At 44.3% G+C, this 12,050-nt stretch overlaps 1 protein-coding gene across 21 annotated transcripts in view; it reads left to right on the forward strand.

Moving 5' to 3' along the window:
* Nucleotides 1–12,050, forward strand: part of ZNF512 (zinc finger protein 512) — a 70,322-nt gene that overhangs the window by 24,531 nt on the left and 33,741 nt on the right. For 12 of the 21 annotated variants that reach the window (XM_073335369.1, XM_073335377.2, XM_073335373.2 and 9 more), the window contains 4 exons: nt 1,422–1,614; nt 6,608–6,697; nt 10,456–10,542; nt 11,705–11,829. In XM_073335369.1, coding sequence (XP_073191470.1) covers nt 1,569–1,614; nt 6,608–6,697; nt 10,456–10,542; nt 11,705–11,829 — 348 coding nt within the window. In that variant the 5' untranslated portion in view covers nt 1,422–1,568. Of the gene's footprint in view, nt 1–1,406; nt 1,615–6,037; nt 6,184–6,607; nt 6,698–6,730; nt 6,873–10,455; nt 10,543–11,704; nt 11,830–12,050 lie in introns of those variants that run through there. The other 9 variants (XM_078851978.1, XM_073335383.1, XM_073335384.1 and 6 more) reach the window with 7 other exon arrangements.

Here is a 12,050-nt window from a genome sequence, read left to right on the forward strand (position 1 = left end):
CGACATAGTGCTGTCTGTGTCTGTGCTTCTGTCTATGTAATTTTTGTTGGTCAGGGGTGTGGGTTTTTTCACACCTCTAAATGACATAAGTTTTACCGATAAAAGTGCTAGTGTACACACAGATGTTTTAGCTAGCAAAGTTATGAATTAACAGGCCACTTCACCTTTAATGGTCCCTTAGAATATGTTCTAACTACTTATATTAAACTATCTGTTCAATCTTATATTTAGCTGCGACACTCTTATACTCCTGGGAGCATTCTGCACCAAAAAGTTCTGCGCACTATATTTTAAAACTCTGGATATTTTATTTGTCAGAATAACGCTATGTAATCATGCCAGTTTCAATTATTTTAGTAATCTATTTCAAAATATCTGTCAGCAAGTATGTCTGTAACAGTCCAGACACACACACACAAATTCCTCCAGGAGTAGAGTCAAAGAAACCCTTACAACAACCCAGTTTCTGTTTCTCTGCCCCCTCCCCCCCAGAGCCCAGCTGCGGGGCACCCTCCAGTCCAGACTCCTGCATCCCCTCTCCCGCAGAGCCAAGTTGCAGTCTCTCTTCCCCCCCGCCCCGGCCCCACTCAGGGATCCAGAGGAAGAAACAGCCAGATGCTGGTCCTGGGCTTTTATGGAGTTTCCTGCAGGATGCTTCCTTCCTTCAGGGCATGTTGAGAACTGTAGCTGCTGAGAACCCTCTAGTGCCGCCCCGCCCCCGCAGTGACCTCTATTTGCGAGCTGGGTTCTGCTGGGTCCAGTGGGCCCTAGTGGCAGCCAGCAGCTCTGCAGCCCATTTCTGTGGGGAGAAAAAGGAAATTCTGCATGCACAACAATAATTTCTGAGAAAATTCTGCATTGCACAGTGGTGCAGAATTCCCCCAGGAGTAACTTAGTACCTTAGTAATTTAGTACGGAAGAAGAGCTCTGTGTGGCTCGAAAGTTTGTCTGTCTCACCCACAGAAATGGGTCTACTAAAAGGTATTACTCACCCACCTTGTCTGTCACATATCCTGGGACTGACCACAGCACCAACAACACTGTATACAACATTCAGGATGTCTGTCCTGCAGACTGTATTCTGTCTTGCCACTGTTTCCTTGTATTCCCCTGTCTGTCTGTATCTACCTGTTATCTCCTGTCTTATACTTAGATTGTCAGCTCTTTGGGGCAGAGACTGCCTTCTTTTTCTGTGTTTGTACAGTGGGTAGTACACTGGGGTCCGGGTCCATGACTGGGCTCCTAAACACTACATTACTATCAATAAAAGAGAAATTAGAAGGTTTACTGAACTGTGGGGTGGGCTTGAAGACTGGTTGCGAAGATGAAAGCAGCATGTTCTGCCGTGAGACTCATTGCATTGGCATGTGTGCATGTACCCATCTTGGTGTTTGTTTTATATCTAGGATTTTTTTTTCTAGGTCCGAGGAGTTTGAAACTAGTCTCCTAGGGTCGGACAATAACAATGAGTGCTTCAGTGATTCTTCTGCCTCTTCCAAGAGTCAAGTGAGCGGGAGCTCAGAATCTGGGGGCAAGCGGGCTATTCACAGACCACTGACTGGCTGGAAATGAGAGGAATAAAAACCAATATTAATAAATCCTCAGAGAAGAAAGGTACTTTAGAGCCCGTAGTACTGGGCAAAGCTGTCTTCTCATTTATTCTTTTAATCAAGATTGAATGTCTTTCTGAAAAATATGCTACAGTTCAAAACCACAAGTTATGGTCTCAATAGTGTCTTTTCTAGGTTAAGGAAGAATAACTGTCTCCACTGCAGAACTTATTGGTAAAATTCTGTGGTCAGTTTTGTGCAGAAGGTGAGGCTAAGTGATCTGACCTTTAAGATCAATGAAACTATGACTACAGGTCTGCTTTTATCTGTGGGTGAGAGCTCTGCCAGTGTTTCAGCAGAATGCTTTGCACAGGAATTTTAAAACTAGGCTAGACAATAGAAACAACACTAGAACATATACAAAAGAGAGGAAGCCAGCAGTGGTCCTGGGGGTTAGAAACGGGCATGAAGTTGTCCTCTCCATTTCTAACATCTGTTATTTTCTGATTTAGAATGGGCTAGGGCCTTTTGTGCTGATGTACTTAATGCATCTTGCATGTCATATCCCATGAGGTGAAACCTATTAGTTAATGATGAGGAAGATCTCTGATATTCAGGTGTCTATACTGGATGAAAACTGGGGCAGTGTGAAAGGAGGCATGAACTTTGATGAGAAGGTTCTGCATGTGTAGGGATTGGTCATATCATGTCAGTTGAAAACCTGTCTTTGAGACACCAGGGGGAAAATCTCAGTATTGCTAGCCCCAGGCATTCAAATATCATGAAATTGGCTTAAAAATCATGTTTTAAAAAAAGCCTTTTGTTTCTTTGCAATTTCTTTTTGGTTTTTGAGCTCTTACAGTCCACTGCGGTGCAACCATGAAAGTAGAACCTTGTTGTTTTTTTTTTAACATGAAAGTAGAGATTTTCATGTGATTGGATCACTCCAGGAGCTGGGACTTCAAGACAAATACAAAATATCACAAGAGTCATGCTAAAACAATGAGAGTTGGCAACCCTGATTTTTGAGAGGAAAGATCCTGTGTGTGTGCTGCATCAGCATTTGTGTGTCTTGTGTGTGGGTTTCTTCCCCCAGTGCACTAAGTGAATCATAGAATCATAGAATATCAGGGTTGGAAGGGACCTCAGGAGGTCATCTAGTCCAACCCCCCTGCTCAAAGCAGGACCAATCCCCAATTAAATCATCCCAGCCAGAGCTTTGTCAAGCCTGACCTTAAAAACTTCTAAGGAAGGAGATTCTACCATCTCCCTAGTGGGGGAGGCCTGTCTGTGTTCTTGGTGTCTCAGTACCTTACAGCAAGCAGAATGCAAACTAGGCAGTAGTGGGTGGTCAGATGAGTCTTCCTGAAATCTCTTCTGTGATGGATGAGGAGCTTCCCCCTGAGAGTGGCTGTGGTGGGCAGGTGATTTACATGAGCTAATACAAACTCTGTAGCAGTCTCTGCAGCATGACTAGTGGGGACCTGACTGGAAATTTGGGGAGCAGCAGCTGAGGGTCAGTTTTAGGTGCTGGTTGCCAGTTCCTTGTTCTGGATATGGGCCTAAGGATCCCAAATAAGGGGCTCCTTCCTGCATCTTTTCTCCTGGTTTGGCCCCAATTTCCATGGATATTGCAGAGAAACACCTTCTGGAAGAGTTTGCTCTATACTCCTTTTCTCAAACTTTCCAGTCCATTCTCCATCCTCTTGGTTCTGGCAGTGGGGTGTGTGTTGCTTCTCTCTTTCTGCGTAGAACCGGGGAGCAATGCAGTACTTCCAGTCCTTTCAAGGTCCTGCAAAAAATTCTGCCTTCCTGACAGAACAACCACTGGTTCAGTGTTCCCCACGTGTTGAGTCTTCCTTTGGCCTCCCTTTGACTAGGCTTGTATGCGGTTCAACCACTAGGAAACCCAGGGACAAAGCGTGTTGAGTATCCATTACAGAAGGAGTTCATCCAAAACCTAACAACTTCCTCTTTCTGGTCTGAACTAACCACCAAATCAGTTTCAGCTCCAGCTGAGGGTTGGACAGGGTGACCCACTTGTTATTTCTTAGTGTAGACAGGGCCCAGGTCTTCAGCCTTGTTCCTCATAAGGCCCCAAGGTGCATGTGGCTGTTCTGTGTTACTGCTTACCTGGTTGTGAGCGGTTTGTGATGTTACTCTTCAGATCTCTGATTATTCTTGCTGACTCTCATGTCAGCTGTACTCCTTGCCTCCCACTTGCGCACAATGGTTGCTTCCTGTCTTAGGGTAAGCTGGCCCTTTAAGAGGGTTGAGGCTCAGTTGCACCTATGCCATACTTTTAGTTTGCCTCCCCAGGTGGAGGGAATGAGCGAAGTCATATGACTAAACTAGGCATGCTGGGGAAATAAGGGGAGCTTGTGATTCAGTCATAGAGGGACTGCAGAGAGAACAGCCCTGGGAGTCAGTGCTGTATAAAAGAGTGTTGGGGGGGCATCTGGGTGGGATGAAAGATTAGGAAGAGGGCAGTGGGTTGGAGGGACAGGCCATTTGACACTCCAGGGGACAGAAAGCCTAGTTCTTTGTGTTAATCATAGAATCATAGAATATCAGGGTTGGAAGGGACCCCAGAAGGTCATCTAGTCCAACCCCCTGCTCGAAGCAGGACCAATTCCCAGTTAAATCATCCCAGCCAGGGCTTTGTCAAGCCTGACCTTAAAAACCTCTAAGGAAGGAGATTCTACCACCTCCCTAGGTAACGCATTCCAGTGTTTCACCACCCTCTTAGTGAAAAAGTTTTTCCTAATATCCAATCTAAACCTCCCCCACTGCAACTTGAGACCATTACTCCTCGTTCTGTCATCTGCTACCATTGAGAACAGTCTAGAGCCATCCTCTTTGGAACCCCCTTTCAGGTAGTTGAAAGCAGCTATCAAATCCCCCCTCATTCTTCTCTTCTGCAGGCTAAACAATCCCAGCTCCCTCAGCCTCTCCTCATAACTCATGTGTTCCAGTCCCCTAATCATTTTTGTTGCCCTTCGCTGGACTCTCTCCAATTTATCCACATCCTTCTTGAAGTGTGGGGCCCAAAACTGGACACAGTACTCCAGATGAGGCCTCACCAATGTCGAATAGAGGGGAACGATCACGTCCCTCGATCTGCTCGCTATGCCCCTACTTATACATCCCAAAATGCCATTGGCCTTCTTGGCAACAAGGGCACACTGCTGACTCATATCCAGCTTCTCGTCCGCTGTCACCCCTAGGTCCTTTTCCGCAGAACTGCTGCCTAGCCATTCGGTCCCTAGTCTGTAGCTGTGCATTGGGTTCTTCCGTCCTAAGTGCAGGACCCTGCACTTATCCTTATTGAACCTCATCAGATTCCTTTTGGCCCAATCTTCCAATTTGTCTAGGTCCTTCTGTATCCTATCCCTCCCCTCCAGCGTATCTACCACTCCTCCCAGTTTAGTATCATCCGCAAATTTGCTGAGAGTGCAATCCACACCATCCTCCAGATCATTTATGAAGATATTGAATAAAACCGGCCCCAGGACCGACCCTTGGGGCACTCCACTTGATACCGGCTGCCAACTAGACATGGAGCCATTGATCACTACCCGTTGAGCCCGACAATCTAGCCAGCTTTCTACCCACCTTATAGTGCATTCATCCAGCCCATACTTCCTTAACTTGCTGACAAGAATACTATGGGAGACCGTGTCAAAAGCTTTGCTAAAGTCAAGAAACAATACATCCACTGCTTTCCCTTCATCCACAGAACCAGTAATCTCATCATAAAAGGCGATTAGATTAGTCAGGCATGACCTTCCCTTGGTGAATCCATGCTGGCTGTTCCTGATCACTTTCCTCTCATGCAAGTGCTTCAGGATTGATTCTTTGAGGACCTGCTCCATGATTTTTCCAGGGACTGAGGTGAGGCTGACTGGCCTGTAGTTCCCAGGATCCTCCTCCTTCCCTTTTTTAAAGATTGGCACTACATTAGCCTTTTTCCAGTCATCCGGGACTTCCCCGGTTCGCCACGAGTTTTCAAAGATAATGGCCAATGGCTCTGCAATCACAGCCGCCAATTCCTTCAGCACTCTCGGATGCAACTCGTCCGGCCCCATGGACTTGTGCACGTCCAGCTTTTCTAAATAGTCCCTAACCACCTCTATCTCCACAGAGGGCTGGCCATCTCTTCCGCATTTTGTGATGCCCAGCGCAGCAGTCTGGGAGCTGACCTTGTTAGTGAAAACAGAGGCAAAAAAAGCATTGAGTACATTAGCTTTTTCCACATCCTCTGTCACTAGGTTGCCTCCCTCATTCAGTAAGGGGCCCACACATTCCTTGGCTTTCTTCTTGTTGCCAACATACCTGAAGAAACCCTTCTTGTTACTCTTGACATCTCTGGCTAGCTGCAGCTCCAGGTGCGATTTGGCCATCCTGATAACATTCCTACATGCCCGAGCAATATTTTTATACTCTTCCCTGGTCATATGTCCAACCTTCCACTTCTTGTAAGCTTCTTTTTTATGTTTAAGATCCGCTAGGATTTCACCATTAAGCCAAGCTGGTCGCCTGCCATATTTACTATTCTTTCGACTCATTGAAAATGAGTGGGAATGCATTGAAAATGCACAGGAATGCACAGGAGTGGGAATGCATTGAAAAGGTGAATATGAGTTTCCCCCATGCTGCTGCCTAGCAAGGAGATGTAATGACCCCTGAGAACGAGGGGAGGATAGAGAGACTGAACAGAGCCCAGGTGGGGCTAGAGCTGAGCCCAGGAGAAGGGCAGGGTTGGAAGGGAAGATAGACCCTTGGGAAGGAAAGGCTGTGCCCAGCTTAATAGCAGGGCAGAAGACTATTTTGGCTTTGTGTTGGTTTGGACTTTGATATCCCAGAAGGGGTGTGGACTTTTTGGGACTTGGCCACGGGGCTAAGTCACCTCAGCAGCCAAACAATGTTGAACACAGAGAGAGCACCATTGGAGATAAGGGGAAACTGAAGCAACGGATGGAGATCGGCTAGGTGTGATGTTACACTCGCCGAGCCTCAGCAGGACTGACCTGTCTTCATTCTCTGACACCTCACAGGAGAATCACCTTCCAGGGGGAAGAGGAAATCTGAGCGAGAGGATGATGAAGATTATGAAGAGTTTTCCAGAAAGAAGCAGAAAGTTCCTGGTAATATGAATAGCTTGTAGTTCCTAGTATCAGAGGGGTAGCTGTGTTAGTCTGGATCTGTAAAAGCAGCAAAGAGTCCTGTGGCAAGAATTGTTTGCTGGAAAATCTACAAATGCAAGAATTTCACAAATAGCCAAAAGGTGTCAAATACATTATTTGTTACTCAGGACTAGAGGTAGGCTATAATTTGTAACCTTGTCTCTCATGTGCTCACTGATAAGTTATTCCAATAAGTAGTTTTTTTATGGTGTTGGCTTGGCTGTGCTATAGCAAAGGCAGAGCTTTTATTATGCTCTCAGCTAGAGCTGTGGAAACGCTGAAATGCAGTGCTCTTTTCAGTCTTAATGTACAGCACCATATTCAGGAAAGTAATCTCCCTAAAACAGGGGCTGAATTTGAAGTATAAGAAATGTCTTAGTCACATCCCTGAATCGAGCAAATAGAATTAAAATATTACTACATTAGTTGCTTTCTTTTCAAAGATTAGTTCACTGTGCTGTACTTGGGGCTCTCCTTGGAAAGAGTCTAGAAGCTTCTGCTGGCACAGGATGTAGCATCTGTCCTTGAGTGAGGTGAACTTCTCCTGTCAGAGGAGTTTGACAGCAGTTGCCTGCTGCTTGCCCTTGGGTACAGTTCAAAATGTTGGTTATGATTTGTGAAGCATTGAATGGCCTTAGTATTAGTTCCCTGAAAGGAATGGAGGAAGGGATTGATCAGGAAAGAAAGGTATGTCGTGGCGATCAAAACATATAGGGTTAAAGTGAGAATTGCCAAAAGTCAGGCTGAGTTAGACCTTGAAAGGAAATTAAAACAAGCAGTACAAAATTCTTTAGACCTATAAATAAAAGAGAACAAAAAGACAAGAAATGGAGCCACTATGGAAGGAGGAAAGATTAAGAATAATCTAGGTATGACCCAAAAAGCTAAACCTTTGCCTCAGTGTTCAGTAAGGATGAAAATGTAGCACATGGGAATAAAGGCAGGATGGCTAGTGGAAGGGAGTTTATAGAAATGGAAATGACCACATCCAAGGTGGAAACAAAGAGTTAAATCAGGGGATCAGATAATCTCCATCCCTAAATACTGAGTGACTTGGGACATGAAATTGCAAGTCCAGTAGCAAGGATTTTTAATCTAGCACAGTGATTCTCAAACTTTTGTACTGGTGACCGCTTTCACATAGCAAGCCTCTGAGTGACTCACTCACTCACACACACACACACACACTCACACACACACACACCTCTAGACCTGTTAGTCTGACGTCTGTGGTCTGCAAAGCTTTACAACAAATTTTGAAGGAAAGAATAATTAAGGACATGGAGGTAAATGGAAAAGGGGATGAAATGCAACATGGGTTTACAAAGGTAGATCATCCTAGACTAACGTGATATCTTTCTTTGATATGATGACTGAGTTCTTTGGCTCGACTGCATTTACTTTGTCTGTCTATCTGGACTTCAGTAAGGAATTTTACGTAAGAAGGAGAATATGGGAATTGATATGGGAATTGTAAGGTGAGGAAGGAAATGTCTAAAAGGGATAGGTCAATGGGTTGTGCTGAAAAGAGAACTGTTCGGCTGGAGGAGGTAACTAATGGAGTTCTTCGAGGATCTGTCTTCAGAACAGTCTCTTTTGCTTATTTTCATTAATTACCTTAGGTCAAAAAGTAGGTGTATGTTAATGACATTTGCCGATGACACAAAGTTGGGAAGCATTGTCAGTACACAGGAGGGTTGGAATATTACACAAGAAGAATGGGGTGACCTTGAGGACTAGAAAAATAGAAATGGGATGAAATTTAATAGTAAAAAGTGATAAAAATTTCTGTGAAAAGCGGGAACTCTTAATTTGGAAACAAAGGAGCAGAAAGACCTGGGTGTATATATAGATCACAAAATGACCACAAGCCACCAGTGTTCACGCAGCCATGAAGCAAGATATTTCCAGAAGAGATAGGAAAGTATTCATACTTTTGTACAATGCACTGGTAATACCTCCTCTGGAATAATGTGTACAATTCTGGTCACCCATTTTCAAGAAAGATCAGTTGAAACTGGAACAGGTGCAGAGAAAGGCTACTAGGATGATCAGGTGCATGGAGAACCTATCTGACTAGAGCAGATGAGAAAAGATTAGCTTGTTTAGCCTAGCAAAACGAAGGCTGAGAGGGGATATTATTGCACTCTGTAAATACATGAAAAGGGTAAATATCAGGGAGGATAAATGTTGGCACAAGAACAAATGGATATAAACTAACCATTTTTAAATTTGGGGAGGATATTTAGAAGATTTCTGACCATCAGAGGAGTGAGGTTCTGAAGCAGCCTCCTAATAGGATGTTTTCCCCACTACTCCTAACTAGTTTTACAATGGAGTTTGGTAAGTTTCTGAACAGGATTATATCATGGGTTTCCTGCTATAGCAGGGAACTGGACTTGATGATCCAGGAGGTCCCTTCCAGTTTTATGTTCCTTTCATGCTTCTCTCCCCACATCCTATTATAGTGGTAGTAGTCTCCTGGGCTGCTCTTTCTGTGTGTTCCTGTTGCTTATTCTCTGGGATATGTGGTGTAGGATTCAGAGAAGAATCCCCACCTATGGAACCTGCGTCCTATGGGGCACGCTAGAGCCCCAGTTGCATGAACTTCAGGGTGTCCTGTAGATCACATACTCTCTTGACTACGCCTTTTACGTCTCCATTATTTGTGCAGTAGGGTTTTATAGTATTTATTTCTTGAGCCATATTTAACTAGCTTTGGATGCTGAGCTAATGGACTCCATTTTAAAATCAGTAAGTAAACTTCAGTCCTCTGCAGAGAGAACTTGACCCTTGCAGTCCTTGCCTGCCAAGCCAGCAGCTTGAATAGGGCCCCTGCCCCATGAGCTCCACTCTCTGTCTAATGAGGGTGTCAAGGTTCCTTCCCCACTCTGAATTCTAGGGTACAGATGTGGGGACCTGCATGAAAACCTCCTAAGCTTATTTTTACCAGCTTAGGTTAAAACTTCCCCAAGGTACAAACTATTTTCCTTTTGCCCTTGGACTTTATTACTGCCACCACCAAGCGTCTAACAGATATATAACCGGGAAAGAGCCCGCTTAGAAACTTCTTTCCCCCCCCGAATCCTCCCCAAGCCCTACACCCCCTTTCCTGGGGAAGGCTTGATAAAAATCCTCACCAATTTGCATAGGTGAACACAGGCCCAAACCCTTGGATCTTAAGAACAATGAAAAAGCAATCAGGTTCTTAAAAGAAGAATTTTAATAAAAGAAAAAGTAAAAGAATCACCTCTGTAAAATCAGGATGGTAAATACCTTACAGGATAATTAGATTCAAAACATAGAGAATTTCTCTAGGCAAAACCTTAAGTTACAAAAAGACACAAAAACAGGAATATCTATTCCATTCAGCACAGCTATTTTATCAGCCATTTAAACAAAACAGAATCTAATGCATATCTAGCTAGATTACTTACTAAGTTCTAAGATTCCATTCCTGTTCTGTTCCCAGCAAAAGCATCACACAGACAGAGAGAGCCTTTGTTTCCCCCCCTTCTCCAGCTTTGAAAGTACCTTGTCTCCTCATTGGTCATTTTGGTCAGGTGCCAGCGAGGTTATCCTAGCTTCTTAACCCTTTACAAGTGAAAGGGTTTTTCCTCTGGCCAGGAGGGATTTTAAAGTGTTTACCCTTCCCTTTATGTTTATGACTGAGGGTTTGCAGAGTTAGGTTTCACAGATTTTCTCATTATTTACATTAGCAAGGAAAAAGCAACGAGCTGGGGTGCAACAAAATCCCAAATCCAAAGGGCGTTATATGCGAAAAGAGCCACCAACGTATGCAGCAGGTAAGAGAGACGAGCAGTGTTTAGGTAAGAGGTGAATGTAGTTCTGTGTGGTAATGTTTTTCTATGACCTCAGTCACTTTGCTTTTGGCAAAGGAGTGTGAATACCATCGTCGTTTGGACCCGATGACATTGTAGGAATACCTAATGGTGGTGGTTGCAGCATGTTGCTCTTTACCACTTTCTGTCATTTAAACCTATTCTATGATAACATTCCCTTTCTAAGGCATGGAAATTTAGACTTTGTACTGGCAGTGCATGTACAATGGTGCCTGGGGAGGGAATCACTTCTTGAATTGTGCAGAAATACATCAAGCTGGTTTCAGCCTAGACAACAGCAAAATATTCATATTTCTTTCACTCAGCAGAATGAAGGCATTACTACAAGTCACCCCATGCCATAGCCTGATAGCCAGAGGCTCAAGCAACCCCTTCTGTAACCATACAGTAACACCCTTGTTCTAGAATGTTGGACCATATAACGTTCAGCCTTTGTTATAATCAGCTGAGTGACCAGTGGAGTGTCAACTACACCCACTCAACTCCCAGCTCCTATTCAGAAGGACTTATGATTAAGAACATAAGAATGGCCATACTGGGTCAGACCAGTGGTCCATCTAATGGTCTGATTCTCATCAGCCTCCCCCCTGTCTCAAGAGGACACCTTTTAGAGTTACAGATAAGGAGGAACTGTATTGGAGCACATTGCTGTAAGGATTCCAGTTCTGGCTTTCATTCTCTGAAACCATTTTCAGGCCAGAGAATCCTTGGAGCTGAAACTTCTCCTGCTAATTCTCAGAAAGGGGCCAAGAGGCCACACCTGTCCGTACGCTTTTTTTTGCCTGTTGTGTGGCATGGTCTTCTAGAGCAATTTCATGTTTGCGTGAAGTAGCAAAGCCATTTATTAATGTACAGTGAAATCACATAGAAATCCTCATTCCTTCAGCCCCCTTCCTAGTTTCCAGTGTAAATGATCTGGGGAGGGTGAGGAGATCACACAACATTCAGATTTAGTTAGTAGAATGGGGAATTTGTTCCCCAGCAATGCAATCAAACCATTAACTTAAAGAAAAGCACTTCTGCCAAAGCTAGAGAAAACCTAAGTTGTGTTTCATTTTGTTCTTGATTTTCCTCCTCTTCTTCCTCCATTCCTGTGATCTGACAGGCAGTGTGGAGGAACAGTGGTACCTGGAGATCCTAAATAAGGGCAGAGTTACCTGTCCAACATGCAGAGCTGTTGTCAGGAAGACTGTAGAGGGGCTGAAGAAACATATGGCCAATTGCAGACAGGTGAGAGAGACAGACTAGCACCATCTCCCATTCCTTTATTCCCCAGCTTAATGACCACAGTACCTGCCAGCAGGTACACAACCTTCAGACCATTAAGAACCACATAATTTCCTTCTATCGTGTTAATGTGAGAGGTATCCATTTGCCTGTCTATAAATCAGTGTAGTCAGCTGCTCCTTCCTCTGTGTTACTTGTGGTTTTAGGAAAGTGGGCAGAGACCT

The sequence above is a fragment of the Lepidochelys kempii genome, chromosome 3, assembly GCF_965140285.1.
Source record: "Lepidochelys kempii isolate rLepKem1 chromosome 3, rLepKem1.hap1, whole genome shotgun sequence".
Taxonomy (NCBI): Eukaryota; Metazoa; Chordata; order Testudines; family Cheloniidae; genus Lepidochelys; species Lepidochelys kempii.